The sequence below is a fragment of the Rhinatrema bivittatum genome, chromosome 7 (genome assembly GCF_901001135.1).
Source record: "Rhinatrema bivittatum chromosome 7, aRhiBiv1.1, whole genome shotgun sequence".
Lineage (NCBI taxonomy): Eukaryota > Metazoa > Chordata > Amphibia > Gymnophiona > Rhinatrematidae > Rhinatrema > Rhinatrema bivittatum.
In genome coordinates, this window is record NC_042621.1 from 237,971,031 (window position 1) to 237,996,132 (window position 25,102).

The window sequence follows — 25,102 nt, forward strand, 5'->3', positions numbered from 1 at the left end:
AGTGTTTTCCCCAGAGAGCTTACACTTCAGGTTTACTTGCCATCCTTTCCCACAATGGCTTGCATGAGAGATTGGCACCGCACATGCCAACTTTGGGCACAATATTTCATCCAAAGTTTCTGGGCACTCATAGCTGAACAGTACACACTGATACTGTGCCACCATGACCATACATGCAATATTGACTCTCTGCATTCTGTCTTGGGCACAATTTTGTGTGCAAGGCCATTTTGGCAAGGCATTGCAAGAGAAATCATAGGATAAGCTCTGCCCCCTTCCCACCCCATGCCCCCCAAACCATTTAAATCTCCATTATGGGTGGATCCCCCCACTCCGCCCTGTCCGTTTCTTGAAAAGCCTCCCCCATCGAAGGGGTGATCTTCTGAGAGCAGGACGGATCCCCATGAACTCCTGCCTTGCTGCCACCATGTTTCAAAATGGTGCCAGTTGATTGCAGGAGCTCTCTGGACATGTGCAAAGGAGCTCCTTCAGTTGGCTGGCACCATTTTGAAACTCGGTGGCAGCAGGGTAGGAGCACATGGAGATCACTTCTGTTCCTGGAAAAGCACCCCCTCAGTGGAGTAAACTTTTAAGGGCAGGAGGCTGGACTTCTAATAGGGATTTAGATGTTTTTTGGGGACAAGATGGTGGACTGTAACTTCTTAACAGGGCTTGGGTTTTACAATTAGGGCCCACAAGGAGCTCAGGGGTCAGGGTGTGGGGGGTCACTAAGACTACCAGGCAATTTGGTTGGCACTTGAGGAGGAGGAGGGTGAAGGAGAGATTGCTCACACGGGCCATGAGCACCTTTAAATCCTTGTGATGGTTCATGCAAATCACCACTTCTCAGGCCCAGTTTGCATGTTGACACAGCCAGGAATACACAAAGTGCCTTGCTTTGGTAACATGTGAAAAATGTTTTCCCTTATTTTCCTATATTTGCTAATGAGCTTTGATCTCATTAGCACCTGCAGCATAATTGCATGTAAAATTTCCTCAAAATGATACATTTTGTTTTCTTCAGCCTCCTAGCATTAGCATAGACTGCAGAGACAGAAGGGAAAAACAAAATAGCAATAGCCTGTGAGCCTATCAGAGAGCTGCATGTTCCTAAAATAGCTCTTTGATAGCCATAGTGGGATCTGCAGGAAAGCCACATTCTATGTATCCAGAAGAACAACTAAAAATACAGAAAGAATAACTTTTTAATATGTTAATGTTATTTTCTTACTATGAGGATGCATAGTGCTAGTTACCTATGGGGAAAAGATCATTTCAACCCATTGCAACTTTCAAGTCAGTCAAGTTGCAATGCCTTTTTGAATGAGATCTCATTTATGTATCTACGGCTGTCTTCCTATTGTTAAAAAAAAAAATCACATAAATCTGTAAGCAATATGTTTGATGTCTTGGATGATTTCACTGTATGATATCTTTAACTACCGTATTTTTTTCTTCTGCCTATAAAATAAAATGTTAAAAAGCAAAGAACAGCAAGCCTTTGTTTCATGTAATATAAGCCATTTAGACCTTAACTTCTCGCTCTGCATCTAGGGTCCCTCCGACCTGCTCCTGTAACAGAGCATATGCCCGTTGCAGTGCCTGATACTCCATTGTCAGCTGGCGAAATCTCAGTTCTGTTTCTTCTTTGACCATGCTCTGAAATATCAAGAAGGTTATATTCAGGATTTGATTCTCCCTAAACTAAATTCATTCCCAACACCCCCAACATTTTATACAGATTCACAGAGGACAAGTTGGATACTGCCAGCAGTACTCACAGCCCCTTTATACCTATGGACCTGCAAACTCTTTTTGCATGGGAAGCCTTCACGAAGGCACGTACTCTGTTGCTTTTTTTTGTATGCATGTAACTTGCGCCTGCATTGAAGCAGATGCAAAGTACACACCTGAAATTATTCACAGTGATTTTTAAATGCAAATGCCATGTGTACTTTCGTGCTCCTGAACTATCTGTCCCGCTGCTTCACTTTTTTATGCAGATAAAAGCAAGTAATGTGGTGCAACAGCAATCGTACACTTACTCGCATACAATGGGTGCTGATGGGGGGCAATTTTTAAGCAGGTACACATGGGTTTATCCAAGTAAAATCTTTGGAATATTTCCCTCTTAGGACATGGCTTAGAACAGGCAGCATTTTTTTTCACACTTTTGCAATATTTTTCAGCTGACACATATTTTGATAGTTAAGCTTTCATACAGATGGTCAGCCGGAGCTCTCTTTTAGGTTGCTTTGCTTTCATTTTTGTACAAAATAGTCACTAGCATCACACAGGAAAATAAATATGAGACAATGGTATATTCAGTCTATAAAGAAAATCCAAATAGCATTCTTCACCACTCAGCTAAAATGACTTTATTCAAATTGTGGCGTATACCAGCAATCAAATCATAGGTGGAGAGCAGGAGAACATGCTGAGTACTATAGTTAGCTGTCAGACCCTCTGCAAATCCTCCGAATATGATCCTTTGCTTTAAAGGTCAGACACAATAGTATCAGCCCTGTTCAAGCCAGATCAATGAAGAAGACGGATGTGCTCTTGTCATGCTTTGTACTTCTTACAAATCTTGCCACGAGACATCTGTCTCAGGTGGGGTTTAAGACTGCTTGCAGATTAGATTTGTTTTAGATTTCCTAAAGAACGGATTTGTCAAGGCTGATTGCTCTCACTGTGATATCGTGTGCATGAGTAGGTGATGCAGATAATGTACAGAACAACAGGATCTGGGAAGCTTATGTATGCTGCTCCCTTCATCTCCCAGAACCAATCTCTTCTGAAATGTTTGCTTTATTTTTAAAAGCTGGATTGCTGTACCTGTACATCTGTTATCAACAAAAGGCTGGGAAACAATGGTCTATTTGCAAAAGAATGTGCACAGAAGTACAGAGAGTACAATATGAGAGGGGAGGTGGGCAGAAGGAAGAGAACCCAACTGGAAAGAGAATCCTCCATGATGAGTGAGGTGTAGAAGGGTGCCTTTGGGTTTGATAAGATTGGAGTGCAGGAATTAACTGAATTCTTTAAATTGGTCTCTTTAGTACAAAAGATACTGGAAGGGTTGTCAGGGAAGTGCCCAGGGGTCTGTACTGGGACCTGTGATATTTAATGTATTCATAAATGATCTGGAAAAGGGAGCAGTGAGTGAAGTGACCAAATGTGTAGATGACACAAAATTGTTTTGAACAGCAACGTATTGTGAGGAGCTAAAGAAGGACGTTGGCAGACTTGGAAACTCGGCAACTAAATGGCAGATGCAATTTAAAGTGGACAAGTGCAAAGCAATGCACATTAGGGATGTGCAGAGGGACGGCATACGTTGCATTCGTAATTCGTATTCATGGGGGGGCAGATAAGTTGCATTCAGCAAGGGGGGCCCCCGGTACGCTCATGCATTCATTCTTATTTGTTTCCCGGCTAAAATTGAATTAACTATAACCCCCCACCCTCCTGACCCCCCCCCCCCAAAGACTTACCAAAACTCCCTGGTGGTCCAGTCCAGGAGCCATCTACTGCACTCACACTGTCAGCTGCCGGTATTCAAAATGGCGCTGATAGCCTTTGACCTTACTATGTCACAGGGGCAAAGGCTATCGGCGCCATTTTGAATACCGGCAGCCGATGGCGTGAGTGCAGGAGATGGCTCCTGGATCTCCCGCTGACCACCAGGGAGTTTTGGTAAGTCTTGGGGGGGTCAGGAGGGTGGGGAGTTTGTTTAAATTCACTCCTTTAGATGGCCGAATAATTTGGTGAAGATTCATTGTATTCGTAGGGAATCGCGATACATTTCGCTTCCCCATGAATACAACGAATATGGCTCTATACGTTGCGGATTACCAATACGTTGGAAACGAATGCACACCCCTAATGCACATTGGAAAATAATCCCAGCTACAGATACATGATGTTGGGTTCCATGTTAGGAGTCCCCACCCAGGACAAAGTCCTCAGAGTCTTTGTGGACAATACCTTAAAATCTTTGGCTCAGTTTGTGTCAAGAGTCAAAAAGGCAAATAGAATATTCAGAATTATTTGGAAAGAAATAGAGAACAAAACTGAGTATATCATAATCCCTTTGATTAATTCCATGGTGTGACTGTACTTTGAGCACTGTGCAGAGAAAGGTGACAAAAATGATAAAGGGGATGGAAAAGCTCCCTTGTGGAGAACTGCTAAACAGATTAGGGCTCTTTAGTTTGGAGAAGAAATGACTGAGAAGGGATACGATTGAGATTTATAAAATCATGCGTGGGGAAGAACAGGTAAAGAGGTGTTGACACCACAATGTAGACTGTGGACCCTTGGCCTGAGTTGGTGTTGATGCTACCTGAGGGGGGAACCCCCCGCAGGTCACCAACGTCAGGAGGCAAGCCCGGAGGAAGACAGGGGCCAGCTGGAGCTTCACCACTACCTGCCCACGTTCTCCACAGGTTGAGCCCTTGGGTACCGGAGCTGGCTGGTCGTAGGTGGGCCCCTGTGGAGATGCTCTAGAGTATGGTCAGCAAGGTGAAGTCCAGTCCGAGGTCCAGAAGCCACAGAGATCTGTCCGAGGGGTGAAGGCACGAGGAGAAAGGAACTGGAACAGGAGGCAGGAACTGGAACAGAAGTACTTCGAGGAAGCAGTGCAGGACCCCAAGAGGAAGCAACGCAGGAGACTCGATGCCAAGGCATCTGGGTTCAGCCCGGAGGAGCCTTAAATGACGTCATCCTTTGGGGCGGGCGCAGGCTTCCCGCTGTTGACCCTTTAAATTGTGGCCGGAGCCGCGCGCAGGAGAACCACAGGCAGGGCCAGAAGCTGGCGGCGCTCCATGCGCCAGCGAGGCTGGGGAGGCCCCGGCGTCAGAGAGTGTGAGCAGAGCCGGACAGGGGAGACAGGCCGCTGAAGCCAAGGGCCCAGGGTTTGGCGGCACGGCAGGGAGGCGTCTCCAAGCAGGAGGAGGCGGCTTCGGGGTTCCACGGTCAGTGAATGCAACAAGAGGGAACGGCTATTTATCCTTTCAAACAACTCTAGGACTAGGGGACACTCCATAAAACTAGCAACTGGCAGATTTAAAACAAATCCTAGGAAGCTTTTTTTACCCAGCACACAATAAAGCTCTGGAATTTGTTGCCAGAGGATGTGGTTAGTGCAGTTAGTGTAGTTGGGTTCAAAAAAGGTTTGGATAAGTTCTTGGAGGAGAAGTCCATTAACGGCTATTAATCAAGTTTACTTAGGGGTAGATTTTAAAAGAAGCGCGATCAGCCTACTTTTGCTTGCGCATCAGACTCAAGCAAAAGTACGCTGGATTTTAGTAGATACGCGCGGAGCCGCGCATATCCACTAAAATCCCTGGATCGGCGCGCGCAAGGCTATTGATTTTGTATAGCCGGCGCGCGCCGAGCCGCGCTGCCTAACCCGTTCCCTCCAAGGCCGCTCCGAAATCGGAGCGGCCTCGGAGGGAACTTTCCTTTGCCCTCCCCTCACCTTCCCCTCCCTTCCCCTACCTAACCCACCCGCCCGGCCCTGTCTAAACCATCCCCTTACCTTTGTCGGGGATTTACGCCTCCCGGAGGGAGACGTAAATCCCCGCGCGCCAGCGGGCCTCCTGCGCGCCGGGCCGCGACCTGGGGGCGGGTACGGAGGGCGCGGCCACGCCCCCGGACCGCCCCGGGCCGTAGCCACGCCCCCGTACCCGCCCCCAAAACGCTCCCGACACGCCCCCGAAACGCCGCGACGACCGGGCCCGCCCCCGACACGCCCCCCTCCGAAAACCCCGGGACGTACGCGAGTCCCGGGGTCTGCGCGCGCCGGTAGGCCTATGTAAAATAGGCTTACCGGCGCGCAGGGCCCTGCTCGCGTAAATCCGGGCGGATTTACGCGAGCAGGGCTCTTAAAATCCGCCCCTAAGGGAATAGCCACTGCTATTAATTGCATCAGTAGCATGGGATCTTCTTAGTGTTTGGGTACTTGCCAGGTTCTTGTGGCTTGGTTTGGCCTCTGTTGGAAACAGGATGCTGGGCTTGATGGACCCTTGGTCTGACCCAGCATGGCAATTTCTTATGGTCTTATGAATCTGTTTCAGAATGTCATGGTCAGGGCAACTAACATAGCAGGGTTTAAAAGAGGGTTTGGCAAATTTCTGAAGGAAAAATTCATAAACAGTTATTAGCCAAGTAGACTTGGGAAAGCCATTGCTTAGCTCTGAGAGTGAAATAGATCAAATATTTGCAATCTGGCAGGTACTTGTGGCCCTGACCTGGCCACCATTAGAGACAGGATGCTGGGCTTGATGGATCATGGTCTGATCCAGCATGACACTTCTTATGTCCTAACAGAGTCATTCTTTTTTAACATTCATCTGAGGTCCAGAGAAAATAACTGTGATTCTGGTCTTTACAGGCTTATGCCTCACTAAGGGGGTCATTTTCTATCACTTATCGCATGCGATAAGTGGCTATCATATGCGAAAAGTCCCTTTTTGCATTCAAAAGCTTGCCAGGGGCGGAGTTGGGGTGGCGAACACTGCGACGTCTTCACTGGCGGCGATAAGGTAAGCACCGTTATCATCACCAGTAGCGCGCCCAATAGCACCACCTTTCACGATGGCGCTTTTGGGCTCGAAAGCCAGCAGCGAAAACACCGCAGTGATGCGAAGGCTGCTGGCTTTCGCAGGCCCGCTCCCCCCCTTCGCCCCCGCCCCCTGTTTTCTCTGGATTCACCATTCTGCGTTAGAATGGTAAATCCAGGCCTAAAAATGTTAGTGTAGCTTCTGTGTTCTTCTAAAAGTAAATACCTTGATCAAAATGTTTACTTTGCTTAGAAACAAATACTTTTCATCAACTCAGTGAAATATTGAAATTTCACCTTTCTTCAGGATATTATATCAAGGCTAGTAATAATGAACTTTTTTTCTAGGAATAAAAATAATAGATAATGGCCAGAAAAATACCATTTAAAATATATGTTATTGGAATATCTATAGTGGACATGTTGGGGAGGCAGCAATCACAGTTCCCTGCAATGGGAATGGGGGTGGATTAAGAGAGTTCCAGCTTTTCTACAATGGTAACATCTAGTGACCTGATTCAAGACACGTTCCCATCAGGTCATAGGAAGTAAAGATGATTTAAAAAAAAGGGGGGGGGAGAATCCAATGAAGACCCCCTTGAGCCATAGCCCAGTAAATGCCAGTTCTCAGCCCTGGCTTATCAATTGGCACACATTATGCCTGTACCTAGAGTGGAAAACATTTAGGGACAGGAGGCTGGCTAAGATTTGCTGCCTTCCAGCTCTATGGCCCACTGCCGCTCTTTAACAGACCCTTACAGGTGAAAGCAACAAAAATGCCTAGGGGCGACAAAAATCCTAAATCCGTCCCTGCCAGGTCTGGTTAAGTTTGAAGCCCTCAGGAGCAGAAGAAAACCAGCAGACCAAAAAAAAAAGGACACATATATATATATATTTTGTGTATAAAGATAAAAAGTTATAAATAAATACATGTATATTTTAATATGATTTACATTAGAAGCACTATATCCACTATCAGTTTTCAAGTGCTGGAAAAGCGTGGAATTAAATAAAGTGTTATGTGATGTAATTAGTCTACAGTACAATTCATCTTCAGAAACAATGTAGAAAATGTTACATTTTGAAAGTAAGCACATGTTTACCATCATGCCATAAGGCTATAATGCAGACATTTTTGTACAAACTGGAAAACAAGGTCAATTTTCTGGGAAATTCTCTCTCTTCTTGATCTAAAAAGCCAGTGTCTGCATTTTTGCGCATACAAAACAAATGTAATAAAGAGGACTTCAAATGAATAATTTTCTTTTTTTTTTACAATTTTAAGCAGAAAGTGTTCACATGTAATTTTCACTGTTTGCCTTTATTTGAAACCTACACACTGTCACCTGGCCTTTCCATCATGTGGAATATGTGGAAGCCCTGTGAAAACCTCTGTAGTGGGGATTATTATTAGAAAACCCCGGGGGGGGGGGGGGGGGGGGGGGGGGGGGGGGGGGGGGGGGGGGGGGGGAGGGGAAAGTCACCCCGGAACCTTACCTTCAGCCTACTTCCTTCCTGTGTTTTTTTTTTAAACTTTAAAAGTTAACAAAACAGACAGCGCTTCTCTCCCAGAGCTGCAAGGAGCTGTCCAGCTGGAAGCAGCTGCTGAAGTAACCAGGGAGAAACCTCTGTCCCCAAAAGAGAAGGGCTGCAAGCCGCACGGCCGGCCTCGTGAGGGGAGGGATCTGGACCACCAGATTTACACCCCACGGAACAACTTGGACCTCAACCGGTCCACCTCAACCTAAAGGAACCAATCTCAGGCTCACCCAAAAAGAAAAAAAGCAGCAAGGGTAAAAGAAAAAGCCCTGCAGGTTAATGCACCAGCCATCTGCTGGAGACAGATAAATACTGAGCTACTGCAGGTGGCACCAGGGTTTTCAAGCAGTGTCAGCGAGGCTTTATCTGTCTCCATCTGCTGGCAGGGATGAATTAACCCAGGAGTCTGGACTGATCCGGGTACGTACAGGGAATAGTGTCTTGAGACCTAAGTAAAAAAAAAATGTTGTATGCAGGAGATGAGAAGAGGCATGGAGGCACAATTTTTGAAAAACTGACATTATGCATTGCTCGCCTCCATTTGTCCCACTGCTGTATCAGTACCAGACTATGATATCCGGTGCTGAGAGGATAGCCAGCCTTCCCTAATGCTGTATTGTAATCTTAAAGCCCACCAAGCGGCACTCTCAAAGCAGGGCAGTCTCTTCCCTCCCACTGAGACTGAAAGCTTCCCATTCACGATGCTTCATTCATCTGACCCAAATGGCATGAACAGCAGAAATGCAAGATTTATTAATGAGAATGAGTCGTGCTAAGCATTGGGCTACTGGACTGGTTCCATGCACTTTATATTGCTATGGAAAAAAAGTACCTCATCTAAGTCATCATCAGGCGTGCAGGGCGTTCGATCTGTTCTGTCAGTTTGATATGAAATAGAAGAGCCATCAGAATCCAGGGAAGCTTCTTCATCATATCCAAAAAACGTCTCCACCACTGGCTTCTGACCAAAAGGCATTGTGTAAGTGGCATTTAGGAATATAAATGCATCTGGCAATAAGAGCTGATAAGAAACTATACAATATGAGTACAAAGCTTTCACTATCATTTTTACTGATTGAGTTTTCATAATACCATAACAAAATAACATTTAAAGTAAATATTCATGCTATCAACACATCACATGCAGTAAACTATTTAAAGTGTTTAATTTAATTTAAGATTTATAGCCCACCTTCCTAAGGGATGAAACCTGTTCAAGATAGTTAACATAAGAATCCTGATGGTTTTGGGGTTTTTTTTTTTGGGGGGGGGCATGCAGCTATATTAAATATTACAGTCAAATTACAATTAACTTGCAATCTACAATTAATGTAGTCATTATAGCTAATTTATGGGCAGCAATTAATGTATGGACAGGTTACAGGCAAAGATTAATGTCTACAATATATCTAAAAGCAGTCTGGAGAGGAATATTGTTGATCCTACAATAGCATTTGTGGGAGGAATCAGTATAGAGAGCTACCCCTGCTCTTCAGAGGCAGATCCTTGAGTACGCAACAATGAAGGGAGATCTGTGAGGTTGGCTCATTATAAATTGGTACATGAATCTCACCATCACTGTTCTCCCTACATTGTGTGAAAGTCTGCCCCTGTATCTTGCAACCATGTCACACTCCGAACTGCACACTGCAATGAAGCTGCAAAACATCTACTGGTTAGAATGCAGGCAGCAAACATCTGTGCAGCTTTGGGGAGCATTACATATAAAGAAAGGGATGGTAAGCAGAGTTCCTCTCCTGGCATCACTAATATACAGAATTGAATAGAGGAAACAAAATAAGCATGCTTTTGCCATGATGTCAACTTGACCTAAGAATAAGACATCAAGAATTCCAAGGTACTGAGACTGTGGCAAAGTGGCACTAAAAGTGACATGAATAGCCTAAGGCACCGTACAGGGGCACAGGGGTACTAGCAGTGGCAAAAGTTCTCCAAGGCACCATCAGAGGAGCAAAGAAGCATCAAGAATGGGAAGAACATCCCAAGGCTCCAAAAAAGGGCACCAACAATAGCATGAATCCTTGAAGGCAGCATGAGAGGCAAAGTGGCACACAGAGAGGCATCAACAGCCCAAGGCACCATGAGAGATGCAAATCAGCCCCCCACAGTGGCAAGAATACCCAAAGGTATGGGAGCAAGGCAGAGTGGCAGCATAAGCTTCAAGGTGCAAAGTCTGGGTTTAGCAGCAATGCTGAGAGGAAGAAAGGTCCCTAAGGTCTAGGATAAGGTGTATAGCAGCAAGGCAGAGTGGCATGGGAGATGTCTGTCTTCCTGTTGAAACAATTTCCACTTGTCAGATTTAGTACGAGAGAATGATCTGTCATCAGTATCACTTTGTGACATAAGCTGTTATTGTATTTCCTACTTGAAATTGATCTTGCTAATGGGCGGAATTTTGGGTTTCTTGTGAAATTTGCTTTCTGATTGAAAATGTTGATATCAGATCATGACAATGGTATCTCATCAGTGTGGCTTTCCTGGTAAATTATAAGGTTTGATTTATTAAAAAAAACTTCTCCCACATTCTTTATCTGAACACAGTCTCTTCCCTTTGTTGATTTTCTGGTGTTGCATTAGTTCTCTCATCTTACTAAAATCTTTGCTACATTCAGAACATGTAAAAGGTCTCTACCGTGCACCTTTTCAGTTATGTCAGCATTTTTTCCTCCTGACTGAGGGTTTTTTGGGGACAACAAAATCCAGTATAACTAAGAAAGAAGGGTGGGAGAACTAGGCTAGGATCCAACAGATGTACAACAAAGCAGTAAGGTAGAGCACCAGAAAAGAGGGAAGGTGAGGATAAACTTGGGGGTTTTTTTCAATTTTTTTTTTTTCTGGGGGCAAAACACTCCAGTATAACCAACAAAGAAACAGGATGGGAGAAATAGGCTGGCATTGTGGAGGAAACAACAAAACAAAAAGCCAGAAAGAGGTGGAGTGGGAGGAAAATATGAATACCCTGGAGGAAAGGAAAAGCAGTAGGGATGTGAATCGGGCTTCGGATGATTGAAAATATCATCGATATTTTCAAAATCGTCAGAAATCGAGGGCTCCCCCAAAACGATAGGAAACTCCCACGATATTGTTCGTGGGGGTTCTCTTATCGTTTTGGGGGAGGGCGGGAAAAACGGCACATAAAAATAACCCCTAAACCCACCCCGACCCTTTCAAACTAATCCCTTAGCTTCCCCCACCCTCCCGACCCCCCCAAAAACTTTTTACAGGTACCTGGTGGTCCAGTGGGGGTCCCGGGAGCGATCTCTGCTCCCGGGCCGTCGGCTGCCACTAATCAAAATGGCGCCAATGGCCCTTTGCCCTTACCGTGTGACAGGGGCTTTCGGTGCCATTGGTCAGCCCCTGTCACATGGTAGGAGCAATAGATGGCCTGTGCCATTTTTTAATATGAGTAGAATTTAGATTTTCTTGTAGCATGGACTTTCACATTCCATACACGGCAATGGTTTCCCTGATGATTGTGGTATGGTTTTCCTGGAAAGTGGTGAGGACTGCTTTGTTTATAGACTTTAGAACAGCCCTTCAGCCTGACCAGAGTTAGCTGGTTAAGTTATACAATTAACTCCAAATATCAAAGTTAGCTGGTTAACTTATCCGGCTAACTCTGCTCCTCCCTGGAATATCTACTACCCACTCAAGGAATGCCCCATCTTATCTGGCTAAATTATAGTTGCCCGGCTAGAATTTAGCTGGGTAAAAATTAGTTGCCCTGCTAGAATTTAGCCAGATGAGGACTAAATATAGCCAGATAAGCCATTTAGATGGATAACTATTATGTTATCCGTCTAAATGGCTTTTGAATATGGACCTCTATATTTACATCAATTACAAAGAAGGCAATCTAAAATATTAAATGTGGTACTGAAGAGTTAGAATTGAATTCTATCCCTCGAACAGACCCTGGAGGACAGATTACTGTTGTATTGGGAGAGTGTTCAAACAGTAATGGAATTAAATACTGTAAATAACCTAAATTCTACATCACATGATTAACAACTCTCCTCCATGAAGGCCAATCTTAGATGGGACACTGATGACACCATGGCCACTGATGACATTATGAGCTATGACATACCCCATCTAGAATCAGATCTGGCTGGGCATAAAAGGAGTAGATGCAATTTGCATTTCAATTAGAAATAGTTTGGCTACTGCAATCCCAGGCCTGTTCAAGACAATAGAAACAAAACATTCAATGAGCCTTCTAATAGCTTTAGTTTGCTTCAGGGAGTAGGCAATAGCTTTTATGCGATCCAAACTATGCTCTGCTTGCTCATCTCTATGAATATGAGGTCTAGAGAAAAATGTTAGTAGAATGATTGACTCATTAATGTGGAAGTGTAACACCACCTTAGGCAGGAACTTGGGATGAGTGTTTCCATTTAACAAATCTGAGATATCCAGAGAACACAGCTAGTCTCACTGATACATTCTTGATGTGGAGAGTGATTCAGAGTTGGCAGCAGAGAGAGAGTGAAGCACAGAAGAGTGGTGTATGATAAAATACACTGCTTCCTATACCTTGTCTCCACTGCAAGGTATGTCTGCAAGCCTCTCCCCGTGTCTTCTCTCTGAGCATGAAAGTGTGTGGGTGTCAGGTTCCCCCAGCCATGCCAGTATTGGCTTCTAGGAGTTTAGGTTTGAGGCAGGAAAAGGGATCCTGGTGTGCTGGAACGTGAACTGGAGGCTGGGACTTGGAACTGGAACTCAGATCAGAAACTAGAATCTGAGCTGAATTTGGAAGCAGAGAGTGGAGCTGAAGCTCGGAGCTGAAATGAGCTAGCACTGGAATCGTAGCTTGGAGTTAGGAATGGAACAAGTGCTGGATCTATAGATTAGAGCAAGGACTGGATTTGCAGGCTGGAACTTGAAACTTGGCAGATGAGAACACAGCAAAAACTGGAACAGGGAGCTGCAGCTCGGAGTTTAGGCAGGCTGGAAACTCAGCAGGACTGGAACACATAAATGACTGGAACAGGGATCTGCAGCTGGGCAAACTGGATAAAAGACAAGGCAAACTGGAAACTTGGCATGGACTGCAGCTGAAGTTTGGGGCAATGCTAAGACAAGGTAGACTAAACAAATAAGGCATACCAACAGGAGCAAGACAAGGCAAGGTAGACTAAAAACAAGGTTGGGTAAACTAGAGACAAGGCTAGAGCTTCACTGCAAAAGAGAAATGTTTACACAAAAAAGTTGGGGTAGCCTTCCTGTTCTCATACAATTTTTAAGCACGCAGCAACCCAAACCCATGGGATCATCATAAAAAACAACACCCCATACAATTTTAGAATTAAGGCCAGTCAGAACAGTAGTATTCAAATGATAAATCCACTTCAAACTGCTGCAGAGCTGTCTGAGGATGAGAATACAAATAGCATTAAAAAGTTCACAAACAGAGCATGGATTGCTGCAGGGCATTCTAGTAAACTACTGCAATTTTTTGCTCTGCAGCAGTTTGAAGTGGATTTATCGTTTGAAGACTACTGCTCCAAATGGCCTTAATTCTAACACTGAAAGGGATATTTTTTTTTATAATGCTTCTGTGGGTTTGGGTTTTTGCATGCTTAAAAATTGTATTTATGTATTTATGTATTTTATTTGATTTGATTTATATTCCATTTTTGGCATTTCAAAGCAGATTACATTCAGGTGCTATAGGTATTTCTCTATCCCCAGAGCGCTTTCAATCTATGTATGATGACGTGTTGGCTGTTTTGTTTTTTTTTTCCAAAATGATTTTTATTTCCACAAAAGTAAACAGTTGAACACAATACAAACCTATTTATCAGTAGCTGGGTCTCATGTGAGGTCCTGTGTTTTCAATTTCTGTGGCTGCTTGTGATGTTTGGCATTGTTGCACTTTTCCTGTAGGTCTTTGATCTTTTTGTTTTTGTTTTAATCTATTATGTTTTATGTTGGCTGTCTGTTTTTTGTCTTTAAGTTGCTGTAAGATAATTTGCTGTTTATTAGAATTTCAGTGAAGAAGTTGCTGATTCAGCAAAACACGGCACATGTCGGGACTGTTTTCTAAATATAGTTACTGCTTTTTGAATCTTGGACTGCTTTCTGCACGTGTACAAGCAGCATTACTTTAATACACAAAAGTCATTTGGGACTATAGCCTATATACGGTAATAGAGGTATGTAGGCCAAAAAATGTCTTTTCTTGTCATGTTGGTTCATTGTGGGTGGAGGGGGGGGGGGGTCGATTTTCATTTTGGTTGATGCTTTCCAATTTTATTTCGTCTTTTACCTTTGGAAAGAGTACGCACTAATTGCAAATAGCGCGCAGTTTTCAGAAATAGTACTGACAATAGCAAAACAATTTTGTGTTTTTTCTATTGTTTCATTTTGAAACTGACAAGAAACGACCAGGGACGGATTTAGGATTTTGCCACCCCTGGGTACTTTTGGTGCTTTTATCCCTCTGTTATAAGCAGGTAGCAAAAGGCTTGTTCTCTGCTGAATGAGATTCAACAGAGCTGGAAAACAGCAAGTCTTGGCCAGTCTGCTGCCCCTAAATGTTTCCCACACTAGGCACAGGCATAATGAGTGCCTATTGACAAATCTAGGGCTGGAAATGAATGCACATCCCTAAGAGATAAGCTATTTGCACAATTCAGTACTGAGCTTGGATTGTACAAGAAACACTTGGTCAGATGTCTTCATGTTGAATTCATGAACTGAAACAGCGACAAATGTGTGCATTATCTTTTTTACAGATAACTTTTGTATGGTTTTGTGGATACTTTATGAAATGGTTTAGTAGTCTTAATGTTTAACATACTTAAGTGTATTTATTCATTAAATATGTGACTAAATGTGATTAAATGTGATTTAATGTATTATGCATGTTTTTGAATGACTTAATATAAGTTCATACTTAGCCAGACAAAAATCCTGCCACAATGACCAGTTCCAAAATAGCCAGATAAATGTTTATATAGCTAAAAAATTATCCGGCTAACTTGGGGGCCGGGAGGGGCATTCCAGGGCGGAGTTGGCTATACAGCTAAGTTAGCAGGATAAATGCTGATTTTCAGCATTATTTGGTTAACACAGCCAGATAACTTTAAGACAGGCAAAAAACTGTCCTAAAGTTAGCCAGAGATTTATTTATTTATTTGCAATTTTTATATACCGACATTTGTTTAGTAACTTCACATCGGTTTACAGACAACAGAAACTTGCAGCAGCGCTAAAGTGAACAGGAGGTTAGCAACAGCGCATTACAAATGAAAAGTTTAACCAAGTAATAATAATGATTAAATAATGATTCAACCAAGGAAATAAAGGGAGGGGAACAATAGTGCAAAAAGGAAACATTAAGAGAACAGAGATACAAAGCAACATGCCAAACAGTGTGACGTAGTTAAATAAACTTAAGATATAATAAGAGCGTGGAAATACAAGGCGAGTTATTAACAAGTGGAACTTAGATATTTCATTGTGGGATATAATAAGTGGGAGGGAGGCAGATAAGATTGGTATAAAGTGTTATTCAGATGAATAACTGTAAGATCTATTGTAAAAACAGAAGAGGAAGGTAGACTGCATGAAATTGCAGTAGAGATTTTAGGAATATTCTATTGAGAGAAGTTGTGGGGATGATTGCAGGAAGAAAGCATGTATATTAAGTATAGGCTTGAGAGAATAGCCATGTTTTAAGTTTTTGCTTAAATTTTATTGGGCATGTTTCAAGACGTAATTCAGGAGTCATATTGATCCAACAGAGTGGGCCAGCTATAGTTATTGCACATTTTCTAGTTGATTCAAGTTGCGTCACTTTATGAGGGGGAATGTGTAGGGTGGCAGCATGTTGCGTTCTGGATGGTCTAGAATGGTTATTCTAGAGCCATGTCATATTTTTCATTGTGCAGGGTTTTGTGTATTAATGATAAGGTTTTGAACATGATTCTTTGTGCAACGGGGAGCCAAAGTAGATCCCTGAGTATGGGGGTAATATGCTCGGATTTTTTAGTGTTGGTGAGTATGCACGCTGCTGCATTTTGCAGTATTCGTAATAGGAGCGTGAGATATTCAGCAGCACAGATGTGTTAAAGTTATCTGGCTGGGTTTGTCAGATAATGCTGAAAAGCAGCATTTATCTGGCTAACTTTGCTAGTCAGACAGTGAATTTGGCTGAATTTAGACCTCTTGGTGTCTGCCTGCTTTTTCAAGAAATATAAAGGGTGGCATCTCCCACATTCTCCTATATACATCCCTCTTCAGTTGATAGATGGGCACTACCACCAGTGTCCTAGAGGCAGTGAGGTATTTGAAGAGGCTTATCAATGGCTTTCTGAGCTCATCCTCAGCTTCTAAATTAATGGGAATGGTCTCTGTACTAAAACTGGAAAAGGCATTTCCTCAGAAGGAAACCTCTTCCTCACCTATTGAGGGAAAGGATTTGAGGAGAGAACAAGAGAATATGCAGAATAAGATTCTTAAAAAGTATAAGCCAGACACCAGGATACATCAGACTCAAAGATAATTGCTGAAGCTGTAGTCTGGGCTGACACTGACCCTTGAGCCATAGTCTCAGAAGGTATGAGATGACTTCCTGGGCATTAGGGCTGGAAAGGCAGTTTGTCTTTGAATCTCCATGGAAAGTACCCATGCCAAGTCTCAGAATGAAAGGACAGATTCTAGTGACAAAATCCATAGAGCTATTGAAAAGAAATCGATAACTGTTTCCATTGGTGTAAAAAACTCAGTCTACTTGAAGAGATGATTGATAGCCTTGAGGATTCTTCAATACAGCTTCCTCTTGAAGGCTGCAGAGTGTGAGACCAAATCTGGAGAGGTGTCCCAGCATGAGAGGAAAGATTCTCCTGGGAGGGCAAAGGGGAAGAATCAGTGGTTGTGGTAATGACTGAGTCTCAACTTGGGAGGGCAGGCTCACCTCCAGATGAAGCTGTTTTGGAGGGTGCCCACCACTACCACAATCTCCCTTCTCTTGGACTCCAGTGCCAATGAACAACAATGCTAAGGCTTCAATGCCTTCATTCAGTGTTCAGCACCAACTCTCCTTGAGTCAGAGCTTGACCAAAAGGAATTTTTCTGTTAAGATGAATGGGAAGAGTGGAAGTATTCCTTACTCCTGAGTCTATGCTTCAACCTTAGCTTTGAGGATGTAGGGTCCTCCTTTGGGACAAAATGTTAATCAGCTTTGGTATGGCTCCTGGGTCCTTCAGAACCAATGACTTTGCTGCTATTGAGGAAGTAGCAGTCTTCTTTGTGGAGATAATGTCAAGTAACTTCATTCTCTAAAACTTGATTATCCTGCATGATATCTTTGAGCAAATGTCATAACCAGGGATATTTATCCCCATACATCGCATGCATAGCTCATGATGGTCCATGATGGACATCTTGTGATGGCAGTGGGGCGATATTTGTAGCTGCTGGATTTCTTCATGACATTAATGGATGAAAGTTTTGTGGGAAAGATTTGACCACGGCAACCAGAGACATTTGGGGCTAAGCAGCTGTATCGAAAATATAAGAAATCATTCAAGTGGCAAACTTTGCATAAGAAACTACAGGACAGAAAAGAGAAAAATGGGATTGAGTAGCTCAATCACATAAATAGAAGAGTTTTGCAGTGAATAAAGCACTCACATTGGAAGCTCCATCCAAACACTACCTTCGACGAAAACAAATTGAGTGTGCTCTGTGAGGTGTCAGCTGCAGAGAAAATTCCACACATGCCTAGAAAAGTTTCCTGAAGACTCTGGGAGATGCTCTGCATCAGAACTGTCAGATGACATCACCTATTTATGTGACAGGTCATCCTGTTTATCCTGGGAGAATGTGCTGAAGGCAAAATGGTTTTCCCCCATGGGAAAACAGGCACTGGGCCTGTCACCACAGTTTTTTTTAAACCTGAATATTAAAATTGGGAAAGTTTATTAATATATTTAGATGTGTTATGTAATGAAGTAAAAGCAGTGTGTTCATTGTCAATAGGTTTCCAATGTTTTCCCAAAGCATAACATTTTTTACATGGATCAAAATAACTTCCATAGGAAGCAAGACAATTGTGACAGCCTTGTGGCTGGGACTTGAGCCTATGATGAATAGTTTTGGGTTTTTTTTCTTTGCCTAGTATTTGTTTTTTAACAGTTGATATTTGGGTTTTCTTCCACTATTTGCTGTACAGAAGCCCAAAATAATTTGGGTGACTTGAGTCCTGTACTAGGACAATGCTATTTGTACATTTGTTAATGCACTCTAATTCCCTACAGAGACATGAGCACCAAACACTTATTTTTCATTCATTTAACTTGTAAACCACTGCCTAAAGGATGCCTTAAGGATTGCATCAAGTCAATGTGAATGTTTGATTGTGGTAAGTTTTTCTCAGGCTGTGAAGATGATTTATAGTTAAATCATGTATATTTATTTATTTAAAAATACTTATATTCTGCAACTTCCAAATTTAAAATTTGTCCAGGAATATTGCTGCTGTTTTTTCACATTAAATCATGCTTTTTTTTATTTTTTATATAAAACAATCAGTTATCTGTCTTATTATACATAATATACTACACTGCTATACAGGGACCAGGCAAGATATTCCATCTATTGTGTGTGTGTTTAGCTTTTTTCATATCAAAATAACATTTTTGTTGTAGCCTGCAAAGAATAGCCCAAACAGTTGCTATGATTAAGGAAGTTTTACAGCTCAGTCACATGAAGCATTCTTGCCGATGGGTAAGGCTATTCTTTTCACAAACATTAGAGACTTCACGGAAGGCGTGAGATTGATGCCTGTCAGTGACAACATCAGACCTCTACCTAAAAAGAAATTTCACATTCTGAGCACTTTGTCAGCATATTTTTCTTCCTACATAGGCGCAGTAAGAAGCCTTAAAGATGCTAACATGGTTGATCAAGAAAATTAACCAGCTTACCGGAATGTACCAGGCAACAAATTATGTGACATATTTGTGGAAAAAGAAAAGTCCGGTAGATAGAAAGTAGGAAATATATAATTCTGATAACATTTAACTAATATAGGGCTGGATTTTAATACCTAAGCGCGGGCGTATATTTGTGCACGCAACCTGGCGTGCACAAATGTACGCCTGATTTTATAACATGCGTGAGCTGCCGCGCGCATATTATAAAATCCGGGATCGGCACGCGCAAGGGGGTGCACAATAGTGCACCTTGCGCGTGCCAAGCCCTTGGGGAGCCCTGCTGGCTTTCCCCGTTCCCTCCGCCCCTCCGCCCCTTCCATCTTCCCCTCCCTTCCCCTACCTAACCCGCCCCCCTAACCTTTATTTTATAAGTTGCGCCTGCCTCTGGGCAGGCGTAGGTTGTGTGCGCCGGCCAATTGCCGGCACGCAATCCACCGGCACAGCAGCAAAGGCCGCTGTGCCGGAGGCCTCAACACCGCTTGCGACCCACCCATTCAGTAAAGCTCGGGGACTTACACGCGTCCCGGGGCTTTATGTGCGCCGCCGGGCCTTTTAAAAATAGGCCCGGCGGAGTTCTAGGTGATTTGTTGTTGAGAAAGGTTTGAGGCAATGTCTTGGAGGGAGCTAGGGAGAACAGCTAAGGGGTTGTGCTTTGTTTGGGCTCTGTTAGTTCTACAGGAGAGAAGTGTTCTCTCCTGTAAGTGAAAAAGGGCTAACCTGGGAGGATCCAACTCTTAGACAATAGGGAGATAATTTGTTATGGGCAAGCCTGCCATCTGTCATGCAACTTTGGGGAACAAAAGGAGGAGTGTCAACTACTCTCTTGGGGTCTGACAAGTCAGAGATTTTTGGGGAAATATCAAGAAATTTCAGGGTTCTTGAGTAATACTTAAGCTGCATAAGAAATTGATCTGCCTTATGGTGAGATTTGGAACGTAAAGAACTGTTTTTCCTACTTTGTTTATTATATTCTGGACTGTTTCTATTTTATACATGATGAAGCTTTTGATGTTTCCTCACTAAATACTATATTTTTGGAACACAATAACTTGAATTGTGGACTGTTTTATTTCTTGGTCATAATCCCATTTAGGGCCCTACAGGTTTATTCTGTTCCCATCACAAAAACTGTGCCTTCATCCCAGCAATGAGTGAATCAAGACTTTGTAAAGAGAGAAGGGTGATCCCCTTGTAAAGTGTTTCAACAGTCCTACTACTTAATCTAGTCACCTACTTAGAGGATATGTTGTCCCATTCCTAGTCATTGTTAAAGACTGAGATTGCCTTTAGTTTGCAAACTTCTGATTTACAGATAGGTGGGCCTGTTATGGCCCATCTTGAATCTCATATCTTTTCCTCCAGGTTATAGTCGATGCAAACTAGTTAACCTTAAAAATGTTAAAGAAAAATCAATTTTGAGACATATTTACCCTGATATGAGTTTATGCATTAATGCTATTCCAAAACTATTGATATTTACAAGATCTCCTAGAATTGCATCACCAGTTCAGATATTAAATATGTCAATTAATTCAAAATGTTCATGTTATATTATTCCTAATTCAATTTTTTTACCTTGGGGAGTTTTGTCATTTTCTTTCTTTGTTTTCTGTACCTTAGAAGTTTATCACGCTCCTGCAGAAATAGGAATACAATTAGTTCTACAGCTTTATCTTTTAACTAGGTTGTATGAACTGTTGTAGTATAATGCACATCAAAGTAATGTAATAATGTACGTCCAATCCCTCTCTGTAAATTATTGGGATTAGTGGTGATACCTTTTATTGGACCAACAAGCTTTTGAGTCCACACTTGTCCCTACTTCCTTCATCTTCATGTTTTGTTCAATAAAAGGTACCATTATCTGCAAAGATTCTAGTTTGATTTCTTGAACCATACTGCTCTTCTCTGTAAGTTGTTTGGAGTCATACAGTTTGGCGACACTAGGTTGTATTTTTAGAAGAATGCTGCAAAGTCATAGAATGGGAAAACCTCAGAGGCTAACACAACCTTCCTAATACTCAGGAAATGTAGTTAAAAGGCCCATATTGTGAGTATATCAGCATAGATTTAGCCTCCTGAACTAAACTTCCTACATGCTTTGGCATGCAGGTCAGAGTGTCGGCAATGCTATTTCGGTTTTGACGCTCTTGCTGGCAGAAGACAAATCAGCTCCTTCCCACCAGGGAAGATTCAGGATGCATATTTCGGGGGTGTGTGAGTTTCTGGAGTGATGGGTACAAGGGCCAATTTTCAGCTTAGGGTGGGTGGTGATGGGGGATCTGGTTTCAGGCGCAGAGGACCCTGCAATTGTCAGGCAGGGATACTAGGGCCAGGAGAGTCCAATTTGTCTTTTGAGGGGGGGAGGTTTCCCACATTAAATGGTCTTTTCACTTTGGGTTGGTTAAAATAGGACAAATGCAACTGCCCAACACAGCTGCATTACCATGATCGTACTGTATTGAATGCACTCATGGTAATGCTGCCTCAATAGGCATTTCATTATTTTAATACCTGAGGTACTAAAGCTGGCAGGTTACGCCTGTTTCCATGCCAATTTTGAAATAGGTTAGTATGCTTTAGACAAAGGGTGCTAGAAAAATATAGAGCATCTACATCAACATTATATTCAGCTTACCGGAACTGCTATATTAATATAAGAGTGTGTGTCAATAAGACTCTCTTCAAAATTTCTATAGTGTGGAGACAGTGAAATATCAATCTCACAATAAATGTCTGTACTACCACATATTAAATGCCATAATAATTGATCACCTCAAGTGAGAAAAAATTACTTTTCCAGATACCAGACCTCATAAAAACGGCATGGTTAGTAATGCTAATTTAGCATATATTGAGTCTGCCGACGTTTATAATCATAGGTCTCTGATAACCAAATTTTTCTTTTTGTTTTCTTTGCTTCCGTGAGAAAAATGTTCTAAATCATGTGAATAAAATAGTCTCTTAAATAAACACAACTATTTTCTGTGCATTTCTTTTCATTTTGCCATATTTGACCAGCACTTAACTTAATTCTAGTGGTGAAGAAACGCCATATTTCTTCATAGGAGGCTAGTGTGGAAAAAGCCCGACACTGGATCCGTGTTTCGGCGCGTGCCTTCGTCGGGGGCCGAAATAGCTGTTAATATAGAAATATATATCAGTGAAGTCATTATACCAGAAAATATGAATACTTATCACTTATAGTGGGAATTCAGCACACAAACATAATATTGGAGCGGCTGGAGATGGCGGCGTCTGCCGATGTTGCGTTTCTTCCACCCAAAGTAAATGAAAACGCACCCTTTTTTTTAAGCAATACGTAACCAATCATCTTGTACCACGTCAATGATGATGTCAATGGATTTACTTTATGTTGGCAGGACGAAACGTTTAATACGTACGAGACTCATTGAACATAAAAGCTGTTTACAAACTGGGAAATTACAGGCTCCAATTGTAGCACACTGCCTTTCAAAACAACATCAGTTCGTGGATCTGAGATGGAGGGTGATAGATACAATTCAACTATCAGGGAGGGGAGGTGATCCACAAAAATTATTAAATATCAGAGAACAGCAATGGATCTTTAAATTAAATACGATACAACCACTAGGTCTCAATCTTTCGGTCGAATGGTTTTCTTTGGTTTAAATGCCCATACAAATCCATTGACGTCATCATTGATGTGGTACAAGATGATTTGTTACGTATTGCTTAAAAAAAAGGGCGCGTTTTCATTTACTTTGGGTGGAAGAAACGCAACATCGGCAGACGCTGCCATCTCCAGCCGCTCCAATATCATGTTTGTGTGCTGAATTCCCACTATAAGTGATAAGTATTCATATTTTCTGGTATAATGACTTCACTGATATATATTTCTATATTAACAGCTATTTCGGCCCCCGACGAAGGCACGCGCCGAAACACGGATCCAGTGTCGGGCTTTTTCCACACTAGCCTCCTATGAAGAAATATGGCGTTTCTTCACCACTAGAATTAAGTTAAGTGCTGGTCAAATATGGCAAAATGAAAAGAAATGCACAGAAAATAGTTGTGTTTATTTAAGAGACTATTTTATTCACATGATTTAGAACATTTTTCTCACGGAAGCAAAGAAAACAAAAAGAAAAATTTGGTTATCAGAGACCTATGATTATAAATGTCGGCAGACTCAATATATGCTAAATTAGCATTACTAACCATGCCGTTTTTATGAGGTCTGGTATCTGGAAAAGTAATTTTTTCTCACTTGAGGTGATCAATTATTATGGCATTTAATATGTGGTAGTACAGACATTTATTGTGAGATATTAATATAAGAAACAGCCATGATGATTTAATATAAAACATGGAACATTGTCTTCAGCAAATCAAAAGCCAACTTTTGAAGCATTAAGGGCTGAAATTTCAAAGTATTGTGGGCCAGATTTTTAAAGGAGCGCGCGCGGGGGTACATTTGTGCGCGCTACCCGATGTGCACAAATGTACACTAGGGATGTGAATCGTGTCCTCGATCGTCTTAACGATCGATTTCGGCTGGGAGGGGGAGGGAATCGTATTGTTGCCGTTTGGGGGGGGTAAAATATCGTGAAAAATCGTTAAAAATCGTTAAAAATCGAAAAATCGAAAAACCGGCACATTAAAACCCCCTAAAACCCACCCCCGACCCTTTAAATTAAATCCCCCACCCTCCCGAACCCCCCCCCAAATAACTTAAATAACCTGCGGGTCCAGCGGCGGTCCGGAACGGCAGCGGTCCGGAACGGGCTCCTGCTCCTGAATCTTGTCGTCTTCAGCCTGCGCCATTTTCCAAAATGGCGCCGAAAAATGGCGGCGGCCATAGACGAAAAAGATTGGACGGCAGGAGGTCCTTCCGGACCCCCGCTGGACTTTTGGCAAGTCTCGTGGGGGTCAGGAGGCCCCCCACAAGCTGGCCAAAAGTTCCTGGAGGTCCAGCGGGGGTCAGGGAGCGATTTCCCGCCGCGAATCGTTTTCGTACGGAAAATGGCGCCGGCAGGAGATCGACTGCAGGAGGTCGTTCAGCGAGGCGCCGGAACCCTCGCTGAACGACCTCCTGCAGTCGATCTCCTGCCGGCGCCATTTTCCGTACGAAAACGATTTGCGGCGGGAAATCACTCCCTGACCCCCGCTGGACCTCCAGGAACTTTTGGCCAGCTTGTGGGGGGCCTCCTGACCCCCACGAGACTTGCCAAAAGTCCAGCGGGGGTCCGGAAGGACCTCCTGCCGTCCAATCGTTTTTGTCTATGGCTGCCGCCATTTTTCGGCGCCATTTTGGAAAATGGCGCCGGCTGAAGACAACAAGATTCAGGAGCAGGAGCCCGTTCCGGACCGCTGCCGTTCCGGACCGCCGCTGGACCCGCAGGTTATTTAAGTTATTTGGGGGGGGGTTCGGGAGGGTGGGGGATTTAATTTAAAGGGTCGGGGGTGGGTTTTAGGGGGTTTTAGTGTGCCGGCTCACGATTCTAACGATTTATAACGATAAATCGTTAGAATCTGTATTGTATTGTGTTCCATAACGGTTTAAGACGATATTAAAATTATCGGACGATAATTTTAATCGTCCTAAAACGATTCACATCCCTAATGTACACCCAATTTTATAACATGCGCGCACTGCACCGAAAACATGCGCTTACTGCACCGAAATCGAAGCGGCCTTGGAGGGAACTTCTTTTTCGATCCCCCCCACCTTCCCTTTCCTTCCCCTATCTAGCCCACCTCCCAGCCCTAACTAAATCCCCCCTACCTTTGTTTCCGAAATTACGCCTGCCTGAGGCAGGCGTAACTTGCGCACGCCGGGGAACTGCCGGCACAGATTCAGGGCCACCCCCGACCACCCCCGAACCGCCGCCACGCCCCCGGACTGCTGCCATGCCCCTGGCCCCGGACCGCCCATTTTTGAAAGCCCTTGGACACACGCACGTCACGGGGCTTGCACGCGCCGCCGAGCCTATGCAAAATAGACTCGGCGTGAGCAGGGGTAGGTTTTCGGGGGTTACGCGCG

General features: G+C 43.2%; 1 protein-coding gene across 1 annotated transcript in view; it reads right to left on the reverse strand.

The window, feature by feature from the left end:
• Positions 1 to 25,102, reverse strand: part of JAKMIP3 (Janus kinase and microtubule interacting protein 3) — a 264,240-nt gene that overhangs the window by 35,552 nt on the left and 203,586 nt on the right. Inside the window, exons 8-10 of the mRNA XM_029610721.1 lie at positions 20,650 to 20,709; positions 8,940 to 9,068; positions 1,531 to 1,659 (exon numbers count right to left, since the gene is read on the reverse strand). Of these exons, the coding sequence (XP_029466581.1) occupies positions 1,531 to 1,659; positions 8,940 to 9,068; positions 20,650 to 20,709 (318 nt within the window). The remainder of the gene's footprint in view (positions 1 to 1,530; positions 1,660 to 8,939; positions 9,069 to 20,649; positions 20,710 to 25,102) is intronic.